Source organism: Sesamum indicum, linkage group LG2 (genome assembly GCF_026168435.1).
Source record: "Sesamum indicum cultivar Baizhima isolate 11 linkage group LG2, ASM2616843v1, whole genome shotgun sequence".
NCBI classification, from domain to species: Eukaryota; Viridiplantae; Streptophyta; class Magnoliopsida; order Lamiales; family Pedaliaceae; genus Sesamum; species Sesamum indicum.
The window spans coordinates 5,509,510-5,533,005 of NC_142658.1; the positions used below are offsets into that span (position 1 = coordinate 5,509,510).

Genomic DNA, 23,496 nt, shown 5'->3' on the forward strand with positions numbered 1-23,496 from the left:
TAATGGTGCCGAAATTTTAACTAGAAGTTGACAGCAATTCGTCGTAAAATAAAATAAATTTCTTTAAAAAAAAAAATTTGTCAAAACCACGGTGACACATTAATTTTTTTTTTTTAAAAAAAAAACAATGTCACCGCGGTGACATAGAGATTTTTTTTTTAAATTAAAAAATTGTGGCACCGCGGCGAGTAACCACGGTGCCATTTACTTTTCTAAATTTTTCGAAAATACATTACTTTTTCAATTTTTCTTTTTTCCTGTATTTTTTAAATAAATTCCCCCAATATATTATTAACCAACTTGAATCATAAAATGTGCCGCCTGTCGTATTAGGTAAGTCATCAATGACATCTTAAGATGCGAGTTATATAGCTATGTGATTATTAGAGTCACTAATCTTTTATTGAGATTGCATTTAAAGTTTTGTAATATATAAAAATTTACGATTCTCCTTTTAGATTGTGCCCATAAATACACACATTAAATGATAAATATAAACTTTTAATGAGCCTTACTATTGAGTAAGACAAAACATTATATTGATAAAAAAAGAGTTGCCATATTGGTTAAAATTTCTTATAAAACAAGTTATAATTATAGAGGGTGTTGCTAATTCGATGTATTACAGCATAATGCTGAAGAGGGTGCTACAAGAAGGGGGCTGGAAAAGAGAGAAGAAAAATGGAGAAAAGACAAGCCGAGGGAAATGAAAGACAAAAGAGGGGAAAAGGAGTAATTTTAATAACCTTAAAATTGGTTTTGATATTGACGTGGTAGGAATTGTTTATACTCAACCAAGAGGATCCTCTAAGCTTCCTATTGATCTCCTTTTATAGGCTCTTTCCCTGTTCTCCTCGAATTTTCGGATCAAGGAATGAATTGAATATTAGAATTTGATGGTTATTATATATCGAGTAGAGAGCACTTAATTGTTGGCATTAAAGGTGCAAAAGTAGTTTTAAAATTCGATTGCAAATATGATTTTTATCAAATTAAGATGGAGAGTGAATCAAGAAATTTACTGCATTCTCTATACTATAAAACAATATATCTGGAATGTGCTACTAATGGAATAAGCTAATGCATTTCAGATATTTCAAAGCAAATGCATAATCTTTTCAAAGATTATTTTGAGTTTATGTTTGTCTATATTAACGACATACTTATTTCATCCAAATATATAAAAGATCATATTAAACATCTTCAGATTATTCTGATGCATATCATAGAGAAGGATTAGTGCTTTCTAAAATGAAAGCTACTATAGCTGTCAATAAAATTGAATTTTTAGGAATTCTTATTAATAAAGCAGGTATTGAGTTATAAGACCATATTGTGGAAAAAATCCACAATTTCTCAGACATACGCAAAGACAATAAGCACTTGCGAAACTTCTTGGGAGTTGTTAATTTTACAAGTATCTTTATTAAGAATCTTGCAAAAAACAAAAAGGATTTTCGACCACTTTTGAAAGAAACATAAAGTTCAAAATGGAAATGGGAAGAAATCCAAACTCAAAGAGTTCGCGAGTTTAAACAAGTTGGCAGTAACCTACCCAAGCTTGTTATTCCACAGGACGATAATGAATTGGTGGTCTACACGGACGCCAATGACTATCGATGGGTAGCAGTGCTCATGAAAAATACTACTATAGGAGAAGAACTTTGTAGATATACAAGAGGGTTGTTCTCAAAATAATAGGCACAAGTTTGACACATCAACGAGAAAGAGTTTTTTGCATTCTAGAAGACTTTTAAGAAATGACCTTTATTTCTACTTGCTAAAGAATTCATCTTAAAAGTTGATAATGTTAATTTTAAAGCTTTCTTGAAAAATTAATTAGAATCAAAAATTGAGAAAACACGTATTATCAGATGGCAAGCTAAATGCTAATATTATTGCTATAATATTATCGTTATAAAATCTCAAGAGAATGTTCTTGTAGATTTCCTGACAAGAGATGAAGGCATCTGAAGCAAACTCCACCATTCTGAGGCTCAGGTATCTCAGGAAGAACCTTGAGGAGCTTGACAAAAAGTTCAAACAGTTATCGGTGAAAGCCCAAGTAGCTGGCCAAGTCAAAGAGCTAATCTGACACTGTCCAGATCGCAATAAGGAGTACTGTGGCTTCAACCTCGCTATAGAACGATTTACAAGAACCAATTCGAAAGGCATTGCCCTCAGTGATGACTGGAGAGTTGTGGGAGCATGACTCTAAACATGCCGTCAAAATACAAGACTCTAGACTTGTAGAGGCAGATTCAAGTACTGCTTGCACGAGACCATTGTCAAACTTTGGTGAAATGGTGATAATCGAGTCACAAGGAGTGTAAACCTCTGATAATTCGAGTCAACCCAGTACCTCTTGGGTAAAAGAGGGAGAGATTAGCTTAGGCCGATGACTAACACCCCTAAGGTTAATACTAACGAGTTAATACCTTTTTCTTCTACTTGGCAGGTTTACCAACAAATGTGGAGAAAAATAATTTCTCGCAAAGGCGTCAACCCAAGCAATACCATCATCGAGACTTCCGAAAAATACAAACCGTTCCAATGACAGTTCCTAAATATTTTACCAAAATTCAGGCATGAGTATTACAAATATCGTTCAAATAACTCGAAATAAATAAAATAACCATTCCAAATGTCATCCAATTAAAAAAAGAATTTTTTTTTACACAAATTCAATATTAGGAACGGTCGACAACAATGTGTTACAGTGATGGTGTCAAATTGGAACAGTCCTTCACTAACCGTTCCTATATATTTGTAACCCCGTTTATAAGGACGGAATGTGAATCGTTCTAAAATTCGGTTCAAATTAATTCCATCAATTCCAAACCATTTCAAAGGAAAAAAATTGTTCTTAAACCCGCCTTAAATCCTACTCTTTTTTGTAGTGTTTCTAGAGTTGGTTCATGCCGATTCAATCATCTGACCTTGAGATCGATCCTTAAGAAGAGAATGTTATCTAATTCCTTCAAAGTAAAGACACTAGTCACGATTTTCATATTCACATATCAAATGAGGGCATAACAACAACAACAATATTAATTAAGGATTGAAAAATCGAATTTATTACAAAATCAAACATATATGGTGGAGCCATTGTCTTATAAGAACACTTCATACGTTCTGGAGAATAATGAATCGGAAAATAAGTTGGCAACTATGAGTTTAAATAGATTTCATGAGCTCCATTATCCACATACCATACACGTCACAAACAACCTTAAACTCTGTGAATTCAGCTTTTGTTGCAAGGGTTTCAAACTCATCCGTTGTTCTTTCCTTCCCTTCCAGATTCATCAACATGATAATGTCCATGCCAGAGGCATATTTTGCATGAACATCAGTTTTTGGGTTGTTCGAAAGAATATAATCCATCACAATCAACTTTCCCTTATCTGGCAATGCTTTATAGCAATTTTTTAACAGCTTAATGCATTTCTCGTCATTCCAGTTGTGCAGAATATGCTGTAATAAAAAAAATTATAAATATATGAACTTAATTTCATTTATAATCTTTAAATTTCAATTACTAACCAATTATATAATACTAATAGATAAAATATAAAACTTAGGTTCAAACATACCTTGAGTAAGATGACATCTCCTTTTGGTACTTGAACAAACATATCCCCACCAATATGCTCTACGCCTGCAATAACATATTTCATTTTTCACCATTAAATATTCAATTCCTTCTCAATAATATTTTTTCATTTGTAAACTCACCATTATAGGATGGGGCGTTTTTCACAACTTGTGGTAAATCAAAGTTAATGCCCTTAATATGAGGATACTTTGCAACGATGATACCAACAGCAGCACCCGTACAACCACCAACATCCACTATTGAACTCAAACTCGAAAAACCATCATATACTTGGACAATTTTTTTCATGAGCACCGTCGAATGGGCTTTCATGGCGTCGTACATCACCTTAGTAATTTCCGGATTCGACAATATTACTTCGTAGTTAGATTTTTTATAAATTGTTTCAGTTAAATTTCCTCCTTCAAGAACTGCATCTTTTAAACTGCACGATAAAAAAATTTAAAATTTTAATGATAAATGACTTTAGTTAGGTAAAAAATAAGTATTATTCCTCCAACTTCGAAATTCCATATAGTTATGGAGGAAAATTTTAATTTAAATTGAGTTTGTTTCTAAGTCAATCACATGATTAGACATCAGGCTTATTATGTGATTAATATACAATTCAATAAAAATAATCGATCACATAGCTAAGAAGTATTTTGTACAAAAAGTTCCAATCATCTGTCAATTCAAAATTATACTACTTACATAAAGTTTGTATTGCCATTATTGTTTAGAACTTTAGAAGGAGTTTACAATTCTAGGTATATATATTTACCAAATATTTTAAAAAATCACATTGACATCCCTAACGATTATTTTTAACATTGCAAATACCAATTCATCCATCCGATGTATAGAAGAAAATACGTAGCTTTTTAAAGTTCAAAACTTAAGGATTTCAGTATAAATTTAAGAAATAATTACACTCTCATCTTATAAGATTTGGTATAATTATATAACCCCTTGTAGTTTGAAAATTTTCATCTAACACCTTTGAGATTTGTTTTTATTTAAATAATAAGTCATCTGTCGGTCAAAATTCACTGATACCCTGTACTTTTAAAAAAAATTGAATGAAAATTGATATTTACCCTCGATTGATTTATTGTAACTTACTGCAGCTCGTATAATTTTTTTCGAGCTAAATTATACTTATAACTGTGAATGAAAATATATAAGGGTAACTTGATCATAAAATTATTTATTTGGCATTCAATAAATTAGCAATAAATCAATGGAGGGTAAATATAGATTTTTTTTTTGATCTTTTTGTTAATATTAGCAAATTCGGTGAATTTTGAATAACGGAGGGACTTATTTGTTATATAAGAGCAAAACTTCTAGGTGTTAAAATATAATTTTTCAAACCACAAGGGATCCACGTGTAATTGCATCAAATCTTAGAAGAGAAATGTGTAATTATTCCTAAATTTAATTATATATATGTATTTCTCTCACTAAAAAAGGTACTATTGCAACTTACAAACATTCATTTGGTAAATTCTAACCTAAGTTGGAATTGGTCAGACAACAATATACTTATTAAATTAAATAGTAATTTTCCCATTTAAGAAACATACCTGAAATGTTTTCTAATTAGACCAGTCATTGCTCGAAGCTGAGCAAATGACACCCCATTCTCATCTCCGACGAAGAACTTTCCCGCCGGAGCAAGTCCATAACGCCTTTCAGTCCCTCCATTCTCAAGTCTGTTCACAGAACAAGTAAGAAAAGAGTGGGTGGCCAGCAGCCGGAGCAGGCTATCAAGCACGGCGGCTGCTCCATCGTGGCTGGTCGGAAGTTGGCAGACAATATCAGAAGCAGAGAGTTGGGCGCCACCGCCGGCCCGGGCGATGATCTCGAAGAGGTCAAGTTGAATGGCGGCGTCCAAAGCCATGGGGAAGATATGAGAGACACAAGCAGCCAAGGCCAGCACACCTGCTTCCTCATCTTCCCCATGCTTGTAGTTTTCCATTGTAGCAGCTTAAATTAAGTCAGAAGCTGTTTTCTGCTTATGCGAGTTGAGAGGGAAGACGATGAGAGCTAAGATGAAAGATATATGTATACGTAGAAGAATATCAATAATTACATGAATAAAAATATTAATTAGAGCAGTCTGTTCTGCAAGTTTCTTGACCATAATATAATTAATAAAATTTGGAACCAACCATATATGGATTTTAGGTACTTGTCTTTTTCAATACAATCACTAATCTTTTTAATTTAATCAGCTACTCAATACATGACTCAGCATACTGAAATGTTATTGGCCATAGTTACTTAATTAACTGCGGCGCTCAACCGGAAATGTTCACAAGTCGTCGTTTGCATGAAATAAAAAAAAGTAGTTGTTCCGTTCAGGCGTTGACATAACTTTTTAAATTGTCAATTTAAGACCAAAATTAAAAAATATAATTTCAGGTGATTTGACGATTTCAATATTCTAACAAAAATAAGATATTGAGATTAACAAAAAAGAAGAATATATATTATTAAAACTTTTTCATTGATAACAAGTAAGTGATTATCAGAATACTTAAAATCGAATTTACAATAATTTAAGAACATATCTCGGTGTAGTCTTTAAGTAATAAAATATAGTAAATTTTAAAATAATTAAAGTTAAATTAATACATAATAGTTCAAGATATAATGTAAGTCTTTGGAAACATTTTGAATGCGCTTATAGCCCTTGGGTAGGTGACGGATCAAGAGGGCTGTCGATAGCGCTGGGTTGGTGTCATTGTATGAAATGGATCTTAATGCATTTGGGTGTGTGTGTTAGCTAATTAATTAGCTATGTTTATAGAGTCGACAATTCATTTTTTATCATACATTTTTCAGGAGATAAGTCACAAAATATGATTAGTCAACTTGAATCATAAGATGTGCCGCCTGTCGTATTGGGTAAGTCCTCAATGGTGTCTTGAAATGTGAGTTATATAGCTATGTGATTATTAGAGTCACTAATCTGTTATTGAGATTGTATTTAAAGTTTTGTAATATCTAAAAATTTACTATTCTCCTTTCAAATTGTGCCCGTGAATACATGCATTAAATGATAAATATAAACTTTTGACGAGGCCTACTATTGAGTAAGACTAAACCTTATATTGATAAAAAAAAGAGTTTGTCTTATTGGTTAAAATTTCTTATAAAAACAAGTTTTATTTCTCGAGGCTCTCTGAGTCGAGGAGGGATAAAATTATTCTTTTTGGACCTGGACTAACTTTTTATGAATTTTCTAGTATTTAATTATTGAAAGTATAATTTAATAGATGCATAGGTATCTAGAAGCAAGTTTATTAATTCGGGTTTAGGAAGAGAACAATTATAGGGCTTAGCCTTGCCTGTTTGGGGGGGGGGGGGGGGGGGGGATAATGCTTCCATGATTTTTCAGTATGTGATGATAGTAATTTTAATGCAAAGTTATATAAATGATTAGAATTTTGTCTAATGATGTTTATTAGCTTCGGGATATCATAGTGCGTGCATCGATAAAGTTTGTAGTCTCGACTTATTCAGGAGAATTTCATATGAACTCTCGATTTGAATTTTTGTTTTAGTCTTGAAGCATTTATATTACGTATCTTAAGAAAACTTGTAGTATCAGCTTATCTCAACGGGTATGTTACGCCCCAAAAATTATATTATATAATTGGGAGATTAATTGATAAATTTTTATGAAACTTAGTTAATTGGTAAATAAATTATGGGTCATAATTGGAATATAATAGAACTTGAATAAATTAAATTGGAGTTCGTTATAATATTTTGGGACAATTTATATTACTTAAGAAAATTAAGAAGGACGTAAATGGTATTTTGAAAAAAGTTTAATTAAAGAATCCTAAATTATAGGATAAAATTAGTCTATTAAAAAATCAATTCTCCTTAGAAATTTATAATGATCATCCTAATACTTTTTGGGATAGGAAAAAACATATAGTTTCTTTAACTTATGAAGATTCTTTTGATGAAAAGAATATACCTACTAAGGCGAGGCCTTGTCAGATGAATTCTGAATATTTAGAATTATGTAAAAAAGAAATTGAATCCCTTTTACAAAAAAGATTAATAAGTCCTTCTCAATCCCCATGGTCATGTACTGCTTTTTATGTTAATAAACATTCTGAAATTGAAAGAGGTATTCCAAGATTAGTTATAAATTATAAACCCCTTAATAAGGCATGAAAATAGAATTTAATAAAATAATAAATATTTTAAAATATATGTATTTTAATTGAACAAACAAAAAAAAAGAAAATGAATTTAGCAAACAGTTTCAGCGAATTTTTGGTGGAAAAATCTCCAAATTTTCAATTCTCAACTAATACTTGATGAAATTGAGCAAGACTAGTCTAAATAGTATTATTAATTATTAATTAATAATTAATTATAAATAGTATTATTTATTAATTATTTTTATAAATAGTATTATTAATTAATTATAAATTTAATTATTAATTATTTATTATAAATAATATTATTAATTAATTATTTATTATAAATAGTATTATTAATTAATAAATAGAATTTAATAAAATTATAACTATTTTAAAACATATGTATTTCAATTGAACAAACAAATACTTGATGAAATTGAGCAAAATTGGTCTTGTTGGAATCCTCTGGACGACGGGATTCGAACACCTATGGTCTTAATCTGTGATTCGTCCTAACGGTGGAGAAATGTCTTCAGCGCGAATTTTCGGTGAAAAATCTTCAAATTTTCATATCTCAATAAATATTTAATAAAATTGAACTAGGTTGGTCTCGTTAAAACCGTTAGGTCGAGGTGAGTCTAGTGGTGGTGGTCCGTGATTGTAGGTTGCTCCGATAGCGATGAATCGACGGTCGAAAGGTGCGATGGTCGTGCTAAAAATTCATTATTTACGATTAATAAAACTTGAAATTATTATTGAGGAAATGTTCGTCTCATCAAAGGGAGTCGAACGGTATATTTGATGGTTGACAACTCGCTATGATGATGTCAAAATTTTAACAAGAAATTAGCAGCAATTCATCGTGCAATAAAATAATTTAAAAAAAAAATTAAAAAGTTGTCACCGCGGTTGAAACCGCGGTGACGATTAAAAAATTTTCTTTTTTAGAAACAATGTCACGGCGGTGACATTGTGGATTTTTTTTTTTTAAATAAAAATTGTGGCACGGCGATGCCACTTAATTTTCTAAATCTTTCTAAAGAACTTTACTTTTCTAACTTTTTTTTTCTGCATTTTTTAAATAAATTCTCCCCGCCTCACTCTCTTTATCATTTTTTTTGTTGTAACACACACACTTGCACAACATACCTCACACACTCAAAACACACATAGCAAATTGCAATTTCTTTCTCGGCCGAAGGGAGTAGAGGTATGAAATCATAATTTTAATTTTTATTAATTTATATAATTATATCATTTAATTAGTCCATTTATTAAATGTTGTTTATACTAAGCGATGTACTATTTAATCGGAATTTTTTACGAGTTTAGCTATTTAAAATAGTGTCAAATTAAATATCAAATCGAATATAAAAATGATATCGTTGGTTAATTAGATTATTAAATTTATTAGATTTGAATGTTGCTATAGCCAATTTATACAATTCCATCAGAATTGTTAACCAAATACGCAATTCTACGTATTGTTATTTAATTAAATTGTATAGTAGCGGGAAATTGATAGAAAGTTCATAAAAATATTCCGAAAATTATATTTAATAAATGGTATGTTAAAAAAGTGAAAAAATGAAGATTTGTACTTCGATAGAAATGGTATATTAAAGAATTATTAGAAATTGTACAAATGATATTCAATATTATATTTAAAAGAAATTACGATATTCTCAATATATTAATTGTGTGTGGTATAACTCATTATAGGATACGGGGGTAAAGTGAAAAGACCAAACCACTACCTATTGGATAGATAAAGGCGTTGTAAGGTCGAGGTAAATAAATAATTAGTATTATCTATATATGTTCTCTTTATTTGTGGTGTTTGATACGTATAAATGTGATGTTGTAGGTTGACTATGTCGTTATGACGTTGTGATTACGTATGCATATTGATTAGATGATTATGTGCATTTATATATATAAACACAAGAATTATTATAAATATGACGTTTAGGGTAGATATAGACCTTATAGCGAAAAGGATGCTACAGGGTCATTGGCCGTCCTAAATATCATTGCAAAAATTGAATACAAGTCAGAATTCTATAAGGTTCGGTCACAATTTTTTTATAAAACAATATTTCTTTTTGTATTGGGGGGACTTCCCATTAGATTGCATTTCGGTCTGGAAAATTTTAATTCGATACACTATTAATTTTTTTGACTCAGACATATAAGGATTGTAATAAAGTTAATATATGTATATATATATATATATACTCTTGATAATGCTCAATTTATACTATTTAAATAATTAGTAACTTATTTAAAACGTACCTTGATACTCAAGAATGTAACATATGAAATTCTTACAATTTTCTCAGAATTTTGGGGTTAAATCCATTTTGCCCCCTGTGATATAACAAAATATAAAAAAAACCCTTATAAAATTTTTAATATCAAAAATCACCTCTAGGTTATCAATAAATAATCACACCGCCCCCTGGTCAATTTGAATCTATTTTTTTAGAGACAATGACTAAAATACCCTTCTAGTCAAACTGGTCAACTAGGCTTATTAATATATAATTATTTTAATTTATAATTTTTAACATATATTTATAATACATATAACTATAATTTATAAAAAAAAATAAAAAATAACAATTATACCCCATTCCTCCCACCCCCAACCCCCACCAGGCCCACCCCACCTCCATCTTCTTCCCCCCTCCCCCACCCCTTCCACCTCCAAACCCCCCCTTCCCTCCCCCCTCCCCCCTCCCGTATGCTCCCAGCACATCTCCCCCTCCCCTTCCCTCCCCCGGCGCCCATTTGGGCGACGCCGGTCGCCCAGATCGCCCAGAAATGGAGGGCGACCGCGTCGCCCAGATGATGGGCGACGGCCGTCACCCTTGCTGCGTTGGGCGACGGCCGAGGAGCGTGCCGGCCCTCCTCTTCAGCAGAGGCGGCGACGACGCCGCCGCTGTTTTTTTTTTTTTTAAAATTATATATAAAATTAATTTTAATTTAATTAAAATAATATTTTATTATATAAATAATTAAGTAATTATTATATAAAATAATATTTTGTTTTTAATTGAAATATATCATATTTTAATTAAATAATTATTGTATAAAATAATATTTAATTCTTAAATACATATATATAATATTATATGTTAAATGTGAGAGAAGGGCAAAAATATCAAAAAAAAGGTATTTTATAGAAAAATCGCAGTCAAAGCGCGTGTGGCCCAATTTTTGTACGGAGGGAGTTTTTTGAACTTTATTTTATATCATAGGGGGGGTATTTGATACTTTAATTTTCATAGGGGGGTTTTTGAACATTCCTATTATCACAGAGGGGGGTCTCTGGATTTTTCCCCAGAATTTTGTATACTTCAATCAAATTTGACGTGGTCTTTTTGAGTTTGTGGAATCCTCAAAATATTTGTGGCATACAATATAAATTTAGAATTAGAAAAATTTATACTTAATCAACACAAATCACTGTCAATTAGTTTTACAAGTCATTGTGAAATTAATACAATTATTTAATAATTGTAATAATTTTTAAAACTTAACCGCTTTATTTTTCCATTGTAACTTTTTGAAGTTTAGAGTTCGTTTAGTTCAAGTTAGAGGAAGATGGAAGCAAAAGGGGAAGGGGGAAGGGGAAGAAAAGAATAATAATTTTTTTTCAAGTTATTTTGCATGATTGGAAGGGAAGTAAATCTCAAATATTTTCTCTTATTTGATACGAGAAAAATATATTAAGAATAAAAGACTAATTTTTGTTATTTTATTGTTTAATACTTTCTTTTTATTTTATATTAAAAATAAACAAGTTATTATTATACTAAAATAAATTTAGTATATAAAAAAATTTAAAAATCTTATTATTAAAAATATTCATCTTATTAATAAAAATATTCATCAGAATGAGTATTTTACAGTTATTCTAAATTATTCAGCTTAAATAAAATAAATAATACTACCAATGATCGACCACGTAATAGTTCTTTTTAACAATTTGGTTATCTTTTCTATAAACTTATGTACCAATATTATCAAGTGAAGGAAAAAAGAATTGGTAGTGCCGGTATTTTCTATATTATCCAAAAATTAATTTAATTCAATTAAATTAATTCAATTTTTTTTGGATTTAATCCCATAACTTCCACAGTGATTTGTGTGTGACTTTTAGGTTCACCGTCAGCTTGATTTGGGCTTGTGTTATACACAATTGATTAATTAAATTAAATTAAATTAATTATTTCTAATTAATCAATAATTAAAGCGCCTGTCATCATAGGTGACCGTCTAGCAAGGGTCGATGACATTAAAAACTAGGTGAATGTTTATGATACTTCTGTCAACCGTCTCCCAACCTTAGTAGAAGACTCTTTGATTTGTTGCTTGGCTTCCTTTCGGAGTAAATGAAAATAATATCTAAGAAGAAATAATTTTTTAAAAATAATTTTCTACCAGAACTTGTGAAAGTAGTGAGTAGGGTCAAATACATAAAGATTGGTTCTAAATTCATTCATTCAAATAAAAAGGGGGGACGGAGGGTTCGTTCAAAGTTCTAACTAGAATATAAATTCTAAAAGATGAATAAATACGGGAAAGGATTTTTAGTCAAAGATAGGATCAAGCCCGATTCTACTGTTGATCATCGATGCAAATATGACAATAATTCAAAATATATAATTTGATTATGTTCATTGGTACGAACTAATAGCCTCACATTTTCTTACTGTTTTGTTAGCCGAAGAACGTCCATTGACTAATTCCCTAATCAATAGACAATCTTGGGAATATTTTCAAGATTTAATCTGCCAGCAATATTAGAAATCTGAAAGGTCCAATTCTAACCAACAAATTTCTACGAGGATTCATTTAAGATAGATTGTGCATTTTTCATAAAATAATCGATTACTGAGACATAATGAACTGTATTGTGTTGACACTAATTATTGGACTAAACAAATAATTACAGATTTGCAAGTCCAATTGACTAGACAAATATTCTTGATAATGAACAATGGACCTTATTATTCATAAATAAGATTATTTGTGATGAAAGCATAAAGAACACAAATATATACATAAATAAAAGTATAAAGCATGAATTAGATCTCATAATGTGTAGAAATCAGGCATTACCGTATCTTAAGTCAAAAAACAGTAAATTAGTCGAGCATACTACACAAGAACACATAAAAGAACGAAAAAAATTTTAGTTGAGAGAGAGAGAAAGAGAGAGATCCCCGAATTAGAGATTACATGCTCTATTTATACTAACTAGTTACCTGATAAAATCAAATACTAAAATACGTAAATTTCTAATAAAACTATAAGTCCTACGTAATTTCTGATATCATAAAAGAAGATGAAGTATGAACATAAGCAAAGTGCAACCGTTGTTTCTTGTAATTTCTGAATTTGGGAAAGAGTATATTAGTTGACTTGTCTCAACCGCTACTAAGCACCAATGGAGAACTGTGAGTGCAATTCTAACTTAAACAAGTGCTAAAAACCTGTCACAACTTATCTGAACTAATAAAAGTGCTACATAAAATGGCAAAAAAACGTGTGACGCAAACTACAACTTTAAGCATTTCTTATAACAGTGCCTTCAGTTTAGGCTATAGCTTCCAGCTTCAAGTGTGTTCAGCTTGCTTCCTTTCTTTCATTACTCAATGATGGGAACTAAAATTTAATTATAGAAAGTGCAATATATAATTTTCGTATATAATTGATGTACATTGGTAAAAAATATTAACTTGTGAGGACAAAAGAGTAATTCAACATATATGAGGCACACATTAAATATATACAACTCATCACACCATATGATTTCCAATACTACTATAAATATCAAAATATTAATTTTTTATAGGGAGGACTATTCATTGAGTGAGACCCATTTTTCTTGATAACATCTCCCTTTTTATGGAAATTGCAATTCACCTGGTGCGCAATTGTGCCGAGGTAAAATTCTCGATTTTATCCCTTAGTAAAAAACCTCAACCACATCATTGGCGCTGTCTGTGGGAAACTTTATCTCGGCACTGAGTATGCAAACTAGGTCTCGAGTCTTGGCGGAACAAGACCCGCCTCGTGAACAGTCACCACCCCAGGATGTATTAGGTAACCCCCCTGACGCATGAGCAAATACCCCTCAATGGGGAGATTCCTCCCAAGAGAGCACTCCCCCCGAAAACTCCACCCTAAGAACCGATGATCCAACTGACGCAAGAAGCTTTGCTCTCCCTGATACGCGAGCATCTACTCGAGCGGCGGCTCAAGCCGTAGCCCAATTTGCAGCGCGACAACCTGCGAACCCACCCCCTCCTTCCCCTCGCAGAAGTCGAGAATTATCCTCGGCTCCCGAGGAGGAGGAGCAGAGGCGGGAGGAACTGATCAGCAAGATCTCTATGCCTGAAGTTGCACAAACTCAAGGTCATAATCTCCGCAATTGAGAATTTTCCGCTCCCCCACCACCTAAGGGAGTCGAGGATTCCTACTTGTCATTAGCCGTAGCTCTTCCAAGACGTAGCCCCTTTGCCCCGAACATTCTAGCCGAAGCGCTCCCAGCAGGCCTCAAGATCTCGAATCTATCAGAATATGATGGAACAGGAGACCCACAAGAACACTTAGACAAATTTTATGCTAAGATTGATTGGTACGATCTGAGTGACGCCGGTTACTGCAAGGTCTTTCGCATTACGCTGTCGAAACGTGCATTAGCCTGGTTTAACCAACTGCCCGATGGAACTATTTCTAGCCTCGAGCAGTTGGTTCAACGTTTCTTGCATCACTTCTCCATGAACAAGAAAGTTCCGAAAACGGCCGCGTCTCTATTCGTCATTCGCTAAAGGGAGGGCGAAACTTTGAGAGACTACATCCAAAGATTCGTGGACGTAGTGCACGAAGTTCCCCATGTTAATCATGAGTTGTTGGCTAGTACTATCCAAGAGAACCTGCTACCCGGAAGATTCAAGGAGTCCATAGCCGGCAAGCCCCATAGCACTATGGAAGATTTGCTTGTACGTTCCCAGAAATACATTCGGATTGAGGAGTCTAATGCTTTAGATCCTTCCCTTAGCGGTAAAAGGAAGGGTTGGGAAGAGAAAAAGGAGCCGAAAAAGAAAGAGGAATGCAAGCATGTACCTCCGGCGGGGTTTGCTCACTATACCCCCTTGAATGCTCCCAGGGGGAAGATATTAATGGTGGCGGAACAGCAAGGGCTAATCAGTCAATGGCCGGCAAAGATGAAAGATAACCCCAAGAGACTCAAATCCGATAAGTATTGTCGTTTTCACCGGGACAGGGGACACACGACTGAGGAATGCCATCATCTGAAGAATGAGATAGAAAACTTGATCCAGCGGGGACACTTAAAGGAATATGTCTACCACTATCTATAAGGACGCCAGTTTGACCGTGGGTCGAATGTGCCAACTCCTCGTGACGATAACTATCCCACCACATGAGTCATCCCGTAACCTCAAAAAGATCAACAAGCCACGAAGGAGTAACTCAGAGTTCACGTAGCGAAAAAATTAGTTTTTAGCTATTCACTTGTAATAGGAGAAAATTCGAGTAGTAGCTCAACATATCTTTCTCCTCTTTTGATTTTCCAAAAAATATTGTACTTCGAATTTTAAATAATGAAGTTAGTTTTCTTGTCGTAGTACCAACAAACAAAATGAATTTAGACGTAGAGATCCTTGAAGTTTCACGAGGACCCTAGAGGGAAAAATCGTCATTGTCATACAGACAAAAGTCGCTATTGCCCCTGGACCCCCTAAATGGAACTTTCATTGAGATTCTCGTCGATAATGTCCCCCCTGAAACTTTACATCCCTTTGAAGTTGGTAAAAGACCGACTCTGGGACATGAAGTATCCTTTGAGGCAACATCCCCTTATCAAATTCTTGAGGCAATGTCCCCTCATAAAAATATTGGATTCGAAAAATTTTGCCCCCCCCTCCGAAGTTGGTAAAAATCTAACTCCGGGACATGAGCAAAAACATCTCTTAAGGCAATATCTGACGAATATAAATTTTAAGAGAACAAAACAATAGCTTAGTAAGTGCAGTGACCACATTTATGAATATAGAATACTATCGGATCACCTACCAAAATCTTCAACCGTGGATGGTGAAGAAATCACCCAAGAGACTACGTCTTTAAAAAAAAAAAAAAAGAAAAAATTTTTGCGCCGCTTCACCCTCTCCAAAATCTTAGGGGGCTCCGTTACCAAATGTAAGAATTGTTTACGGGGAATCTCATCTCTTAAAGATGACGCCGAATTTCTCAAAACAAATGAAAGAATTCGGCGCAAAAGATGAATGAATTCTGAACAACCTCTACTAATAGAGAATGAGAGCAAATATTATCAAAAAATATTTGATGGTGTAGTTGTAGGAGTTCCCACTTACCACCCTTTTGACCTGAGTTCAAAACCCAGGGGATGCAAAAATAAACACCTCCTCCCAATACTTAAGACTCAAGCCGAAGCTGCACCACCTGGTGCACTCCGTCCAGCTCGAGCCAATGCCTCGAGCCCGGGGGTGGTGCACTAGCTCGAGGCATTCCTCGAGCCTGAGTGCGCCTCCTAGCGAACACGGACCACAGCTCGAGGCACTGCCTCGAGCCCACCTCCCAGCGCCCGAGTGCGTTTCCCAGCGGACACGGACCACAGCTCCAGCTCGAGGCAATCTCGAGGCATTGATTGCCTCGAGCTGGAGAGTGGCGCCCCAGCTCGAGGCGCACCGCCTGATGCACCGCGCAGGTTTGTGGCCAGCTCGCCTCGACCTGGGCTCGGGGTGCCCCGCCTGGTACACCAATTGGAGCCCCCGGTGCGCCTCAGCTCGAGCTGGAGTGCGCCTCCCAGATTGCCTCGAGCCCGAGGGCCTCAGCTCGAGGCAGGAGGGTAGCGCACTAGGTCGAGGCATGGGCTCGGGGTACACCGCCTGGTGCACCGTGCCAGCTGGTACACTAGTTGGAGCCCCCGGTGTGCCTCAGCTCGAGCTGGAGTGCACCTCCCAAAATGCCTCGAGCTGGAGGGTGGCGCCCCAGCTCGAGGCCCGCACCAGGTCGATGCAATGCCTCGAGCTGGGCTCGGGGTGCACCAGTGCACCCCGCTGGCTGGTACACCTGCCTCGATCTGGAGTGCGCTGGCTGTCGCACCAGCTCGAGCTGGGCACACGGCGCCCGCCTGGTGCACCCTACGACTGAGGTGCACCCTCACCTCGAGCCACTAGACGCCAGCTCGATCCGAGCACCAAACACCGTTGGCTAAGCATATTCGCACACACCCAATGAATTGAAAATAATAAACGACTACCCACCCTTCACTCCCATGTGTTAACTAAATTCATAAAAGTGTTTACTCTCGGACAAAATATTACACCGTGTGTACATATTCCATCCGAGAGTGAGGGGCTATATGATGTACATTGGTAAAAAAATTTAACTTGTGAGGATAAAAGAGTAATTCAACATATATCAGGCACACATTAAACATATACAATCCATCACACCATATGATTTTCAATACTATTATGAATACCAAAATATTAATTTTTTATAGGGAGGACTATTCATTGAGTGAGACCCATTTTCTTGACAACATCTCCCTTTTTGCGGAAATTGCAATTCACCTGGTGCGCAATTGTGTTCGAGGTAAAATTCCTGATTTTATCCCTTACTAAAAAACCTCAACCAAATCAATAATTTATTTCCCTTCAATTTTAAATATCAAATAACATAGGTACCTACGTACCTAGTAATAAGTTTAATTTGGATTTAGTGAGGGCATAATTGCATGGACATTCAAATACTTAATAGTACTAACAATAAGGGTACGGATAATAATTAAAAAAAATATCAAATAAGGATCGAAAAATCAAATTTATTAATATCAAATGTTTATGGTCAAAACCATAATTTGATAAGCACACTTTATTTCATACATTTGTGGAGAATAATTGTGTTCAACTATGAGTTCAAACAGACTTAACGAGCTCCATTATCCACATGCCATACACGCAACAAACAACCTTAAATTCTACGAACCCGGCTTTTGTTGCAAGGGTTTTAAACTCATCCTTTGTTCTTTCCTTCCCTTTCAACTTCGTTGACATGATAACGTCCATCGCAGAGGCATATTTTGCCTGAAAATCAGTTTGGGGGCTGTCCGGAAAAATATAATCCATCACAATCAACTTTCCCTTGTTTGATAATGCTTTATAGCAGTTCTTTAGCAACTTAATGCATTGCTCATCACTCCAATTGTGCAGAATAAACTATAAAGAAATTACGAATGTATCAAATTAATTGCATTTTATACTCTTTAAATTATATAATTATATTTGGCAATTCTAGAATAATAATAGATCAAATATAAACTATGGTCCAAATATACCTTGAGTAAGATGGCATCTCCTCTTGGTACTTCAACAAACATATCCCCACCAATATGCTCTATGCCTGCAAGGACAAACTTCATTTTTCAACCATTAAATATTCAATTCCTTCTCAATAGTATTTCATCATTTTCAACCATTAATTATTTAAAAATTACAAAAAAGTTTAAGAAATAAATAAAATTATAATTCATATTCTATCAAGATGTTTTGGTTCATCACAAAAAAAGGATAGAAACCTAATTAATTGAGTTAATTATTGGACGGCCATTAAAATAATAGGGGTATTAATAAATTTTCAGATAACGAGGAAATATTTGTAATGATGACAAATATAAAAAAAATTCATTGTAATTTTCCCTAAAAATATATATAACATTTAGTAAAAACACATCATCGTAGCACCAATAAATTAAGAAGGAATCGTAACATTCTTGGATATCATTCATGTACAATATAGTTAGATGGTACGTGATGATCTAATTGATAATGGCAAGAATAGAACTCACCATGGTAGGAGGGGGCAGTTTGAACAACCTCTGGTAGATCAAAGTTAACGCCCTTGATGTAAGGATACTTTGCAACGATGATACCAAGAACAGTACCCGTACCACCACCAACATCCACTATCGAACCCAAACTCGAAAAACCATCATATACATTGGTAGCTTTTTTCATGAGCACAGTGGAATGGGCTCTCATGGCGTTGTTTAACATCTTAGTAGTTTCTGGGTTCGACAATAGTACTGCATAGTCAGATTTCCCGTGAGTTCTTTTAATTAAATTGTCTCCTTCAAGAATTGCGTCTTTTAAACTGCATAAAAAAAAAAAAAATAGTGACAAACGGCTTTGGTTAGGCCAAAATCAAGTATTATTCTTCCAACTTTGGTTGTCTTAAAGAAAATTTTTAATTAAATTGAGTTTGATCGCACCACCAGACGTAAGACTTGTCATATTATTGATGTACAATTCAATAAGAGTAACATATCACATAATAAGTGTACCAGAATTTTTTATTGTTTAATTTTCTAGCATATGCTATACTCACTAATCCTACATATTATACATTATAATATATTTAATATATATCTGATATATGTACAATTAAAAATTCATAATTTAAGGATTTCACTATAAATTTAATTATATATATATATATATGTATATAAACAATCACTAAAAAAGGTGGTATTACAACTTATAAGCATTCAAGAAATCATACCTGAACTGCATTTCACCCCAGCTTGTGAGTGCCCGATACTGAGCAAATGACACCCCATTCTCATCTCCGACGAAGAACTTCCCCGCCGGAGCAAGTCCATAACGCCTTTCAATTTCCCCACTCTCAAGTCTGCTCAATGAACAAGTAAGCAAAGAGTGGGTGGCCAGCAGCCGGAGCAGGCTATCAAGCACGGCAGCTGCTCTGTCGTTGCTGGTCGGAAGTTGGGACACGATTTCAGAAGGGGAGAGTTGGGCGCCACCGCCGGCCCTGGCGATGATCTCAAATAGATTAAGTTGAATGGCGGCGTCCAAAGCCATGGGGAAGATATGAGAGACACAAGCAGCCAAGGCCAGCACACCAGCTTCCTCATCTTCCCCATGCTTGTAGTTTTCCATTGCAACAGCTTAAATTAAGTCAAAAGTTGTTTTGTGCTTATACGAGTGTTGAGATGGAAGACAATGGGGGTAAGATGAAAGATATATGTATATATAGAAGAACATCTATAATTTAATATTTCACTAGGGTTGCTAATAAGTAATCTAGGGTTAGATGTATTTTTGGTTCCATAATTTAAGTCATTTGACGTTTTTGTCCTTAATTTTTCAAAATAATATTTAGTCCTACATCTTTTTTTAATTTTCTTTGATCATTTTAGTCATTTTTTCACTAAAGTTCACCATTATATGTCTCTCACCTTAATGCCCTATTTTTAGAAGTATTTTTGTCTTTGAATTTTCTATAATAGCCTTGTGGTACTGTATCTTTTATTGTTTGTAATTTCACTCCTCTTTCAACTAGATTTCACTCTTATCGTCGATGGAGGTAAATTATGAGGATAAGGAATTAAAATTGTGAAAATTAAAAAAATGAAAAATCAAAATACTACACTAAAAAATAAAAAATATCAAATGATCTAACTTACAGAATTAAAATGTATTTATATCCAACAATTTTAAGGGTTTCTTCCTGTGTTTATTACATGATTATAAAAAGAGCAAAGCCTGTTACAACTCATAAGTTTCTTCTAGATATTATAATTAATAAAATTTGGTACTAATTAAATGTGGATTTTAGGTACGTTTCTTTTTCAAAGCTAATACTAATTTGTTTAATTGAAAAAACTAAAAAAAAAAAGCGGGATTTAGAACGAATTTAGGAATGTTTTTTTTTTATATATATATATATTTTGGAACAGTCAGCAGAACACATAAGTTATTTGGAGCGGACTTTGGAACGGATTTGGAATGGTTAGAAATCCGTTCTTATAGTCGGCGTTACAAAAATTTAGAAACGGTTCAGGCAAGACCACTCCAACTTGGGACGGTAACTGTACCGGTTGTCGTAAACCGTTCCTAATGTTGTTTTGATCCAAAAAAAAATTTAATTTAGGAATTGGAATGGTTAGTGACGATTTTTGGAATGGATAATTTACTTTTATCGCTGAATGGAACGGGAATTGTAATACTCATGCTTTGATTTTGGAACTGTTATTTGCAATTGGTTAGTGAATTAGAAACACGTTTGTAGAACTGTTTTAGTAATAGCATTAGGAACGGTTTATGTAATTTGGAGCACATATTAGATACTGATTAGTAATTGTATTTGGAATGGTTATCCATTAATCTAGAACGGTTCATCCAGTTTGGAACACTCATTTGGGACAACCTTTGTAATGCTTTTTGGAACTTGGTCCTGATAAAATTCGTAACATTTTCTTTAGCATTATTAAAATCGTTCCTGATTTTTGAATTTTATAATTTTTTATAATTTATTAATATATTTAATAGATTTGAATAAATAAATAAATTTATACATTTTAATAAATTTTCATATATAATTAAATTAATTTAATGAAACTTTAATTAATTTTATCTATAAATTTAATTAATTGAATATATAAAATAATAGATTTAATAAATATTATGAAACATGAATAATTAAAAAAATATTATATTGATATGAAAAGAGTATTTAATTACAAAAATAAAAAAATATAAAACCTAATCTAAACGCTTCTCGTTAGCGTTCTGATTCTTAATCGGGGAATTCGTCGGAGATGGTGCTACGGTCCACGAGGAGGCCCGTATCTCCCTTATCATATCCATCATGTCGGCCATCATCATCTCGAGGCGCCCAATGCGGTAGCAGCGCTCGAATAATTCTATTTGTTTGGGCGTTGTTATAAAAAGAAAGAAAACGGGGGTTGGAGCAGTCTCGAATAATCCACCACCGCGAAACCCAGTCATGGAGGACCGCATCAGGCGTCTCGAGATATGATGGCTGATATGATGGATACGATGCGCGAATGCGGGCCTCCTGTCCACTACAGCACGGCCTCCAACGAATCCCCTAATCGAGAATTAGGACGATACTAAAGAGGACCATTTAGATTAGGTTTTATATTTTTTATTTTTGTGATTAAATAATTTTATATATTAATATAATATTTTTTTTATTATTAATTATTTATAATGTTTATTACATTCTATTATTTTAGATTTATACAATTAATTAAATTTATAGATACAATTAATTCCAATTTCATTAAATTAAGTGTAAATTTATTAAAATGTATAAATTTATATATTTATTCAAATTTAATAAATATATTAATAATTTATAAAAATATTGTAAAAGTCAAAAGTTAGGAACTTGTTTAGTAATAGTAAAGAAAATGTTACAAATTTAATAAAAACCCGTTCCAAAGCTGCCCCAAAAAAGTGTTCTTAAACTGAATGAACCGTTCCAAATTAATATATAATCATTCCAAATAAAATTACTAATCAGTATCTCGCATGTGTTCCAAATTATACAAATCATTCCTAATTCTATTACTAACACAGTTCTACAAATACGTTCCAAATTCAATACCCCGTTGCATCATAATGTTTCAAAGACCGTTCTTAAATTGATCCCAATTAAAAAAAGAAACAGTTCCAAAAATATATCACGAGTATTACAAATATTATTCCAAATTTCACCTAAAAACATAACTAACCGTTCCAAAGTCTGTCCCCAACCGTTTCAATTGCTAAATGAACAAGTTTTCGGACTAAATCGATATTAGGAACGATTTTCAACGACCGATACATCACCGTCCCAAGTTGGAACGATTTTTTGTAAATCGTTCCTATGTGTTAATAACGCCAACTGCATAGACGGATTTCCTTTCATTCCAAATCCGTTCCAAAGTGCGGTCTAAATAGTTTCTGTATTTTCGAAATCGTTTCAAAGTACAAAAATATCGTTCCAAAACCCATTCAAATCCTGCCTTTTTTTGTAGTGCTTGTTATACATGTAATAGCACATTAAATTAATCATATTAGAGTTTTTATTAAAAAAGCTTAATCTTATTAATATATAACATTCCAATAATACGATGTTATCAAATAATATTGTCGACAATATTTTGATACAATCAATATGATAACTATCCAATATAACAGAATATAATTATACGGTGAATAGCAATTCATCTTCTTGTGATATTGAAATGAGCACATTACCTCCCTCTGAAAAAAATAAAGATTTACCCCCTATACTTTTTAAAATGAAGCAATTTACCTCCTTATACAGGGAGGTAAATTGCTTTATTTTAAAAAATATAAGGAGTCAAAATGTTGTATTTTAAAAAATATAGGAAGATAAATCGCTATTTATTTTTTCATAAGGGGATGATTTGCCCATTTATGATATCTCAAAAGGATTGCTTGCATTTTTTCCTATAATTATGATACATATAATACTCGAGTAATAATAAATATCAATGAATATTATCGAGTCGAAAAGAGTAGTCTAAATACGTATTGCACGATGCTTTTAACCATGGCTGCAACTAGTATACCCTAAGTAGGTTACTGCATGGATACCATGAAAGGAGAAAAAGTCTATAGGGAAGCTAATCGCCCGGCCGATCTTTTCATGAATCAAGCATGCCAACTGAAGACGAGGGAGGTGTTGACGATGACTTTCAAGTACAAATACTGATTATTTTTATGTTATTGTTAGGGATCTTTTTAGGAGCTTTCGATTAGGTGCATGCTAGGACTTTTGTAAAGGGAATAAGTACTCCTAATCAACTGTTGATATTAATAAATG

At 33.5% G+C, this 23,496-nt stretch overlaps 2 protein-coding genes across 4 annotated transcripts; both read right to left on the bottom strand.

The window, feature by feature from the left end:
* Window positions 1-3,033: 3,033 nt before the first annotated feature.
* Window positions 3,034-5,690, bottom strand: LOC105155389 (caffeic acid 3-O-methyltransferase). 2 transcript variants are annotated; one of them, XM_011071262.3, is made up of 4 exons: window positions 5,188-5,685; window positions 3,739-4,043; window positions 3,597-3,661; window positions 3,034-3,477 (listed from the first exon to the last, which is right to left on the bottom strand). In XM_011071262.3, the coding sequence occupies exons 1-4, from the start codon at window positions 5,580-5,582 to the stop codon at window positions 3,178-3,180; spliced, it is 1,065 nt and encodes a 354-aa protein (XP_011069564.1). In that variant the 5' UTR covers window positions 5,583-5,685; the 3' UTR covers window positions 3,034-3,177. The 2 variants fall into 2 exon arrangements, with proteins under 2 accessions (XP_011069564.1, XP_088734131.1); XM_088878005.1 differs by having other exon boundaries at window positions 3,217-3,364; window positions 5,188-5,690.
* An 11,952-nt stretch (window positions 5,691-17,642) lies between these two features.
* On the bottom strand, window positions 17,643-19,870 carry LOC105155461 (caffeic acid 3-O-methyltransferase). 2 transcript variants are annotated; one of them, XM_020691551.2, is made up of 4 exons: window positions 19,399-19,868; window positions 18,686-18,990; window positions 18,176-18,240; window positions 17,643-18,056 (listed from the first exon to the last, which is right to left on the bottom strand). In XM_020691551.2, exons 1-4 carry the CDS (start codon window positions 19,791-19,793, stop codon window positions 17,757-17,759), a joined length of 1,065 nt encoding a protein of 354 aa, XP_020547210.2. In that variant the 5' UTR covers window positions 19,794-19,868; the 3' UTR covers window positions 17,643-17,756. The 2 variants fall into 2 exon arrangements, with proteins under 2 accessions (XP_020547210.2, XP_088734130.1); XM_088878004.1 differs by having other exon boundaries at window positions 17,789-17,943; window positions 19,399-19,870.
* Between the last annotated feature and the right edge of the window lie 3,626 nt (window positions 19,871-23,496).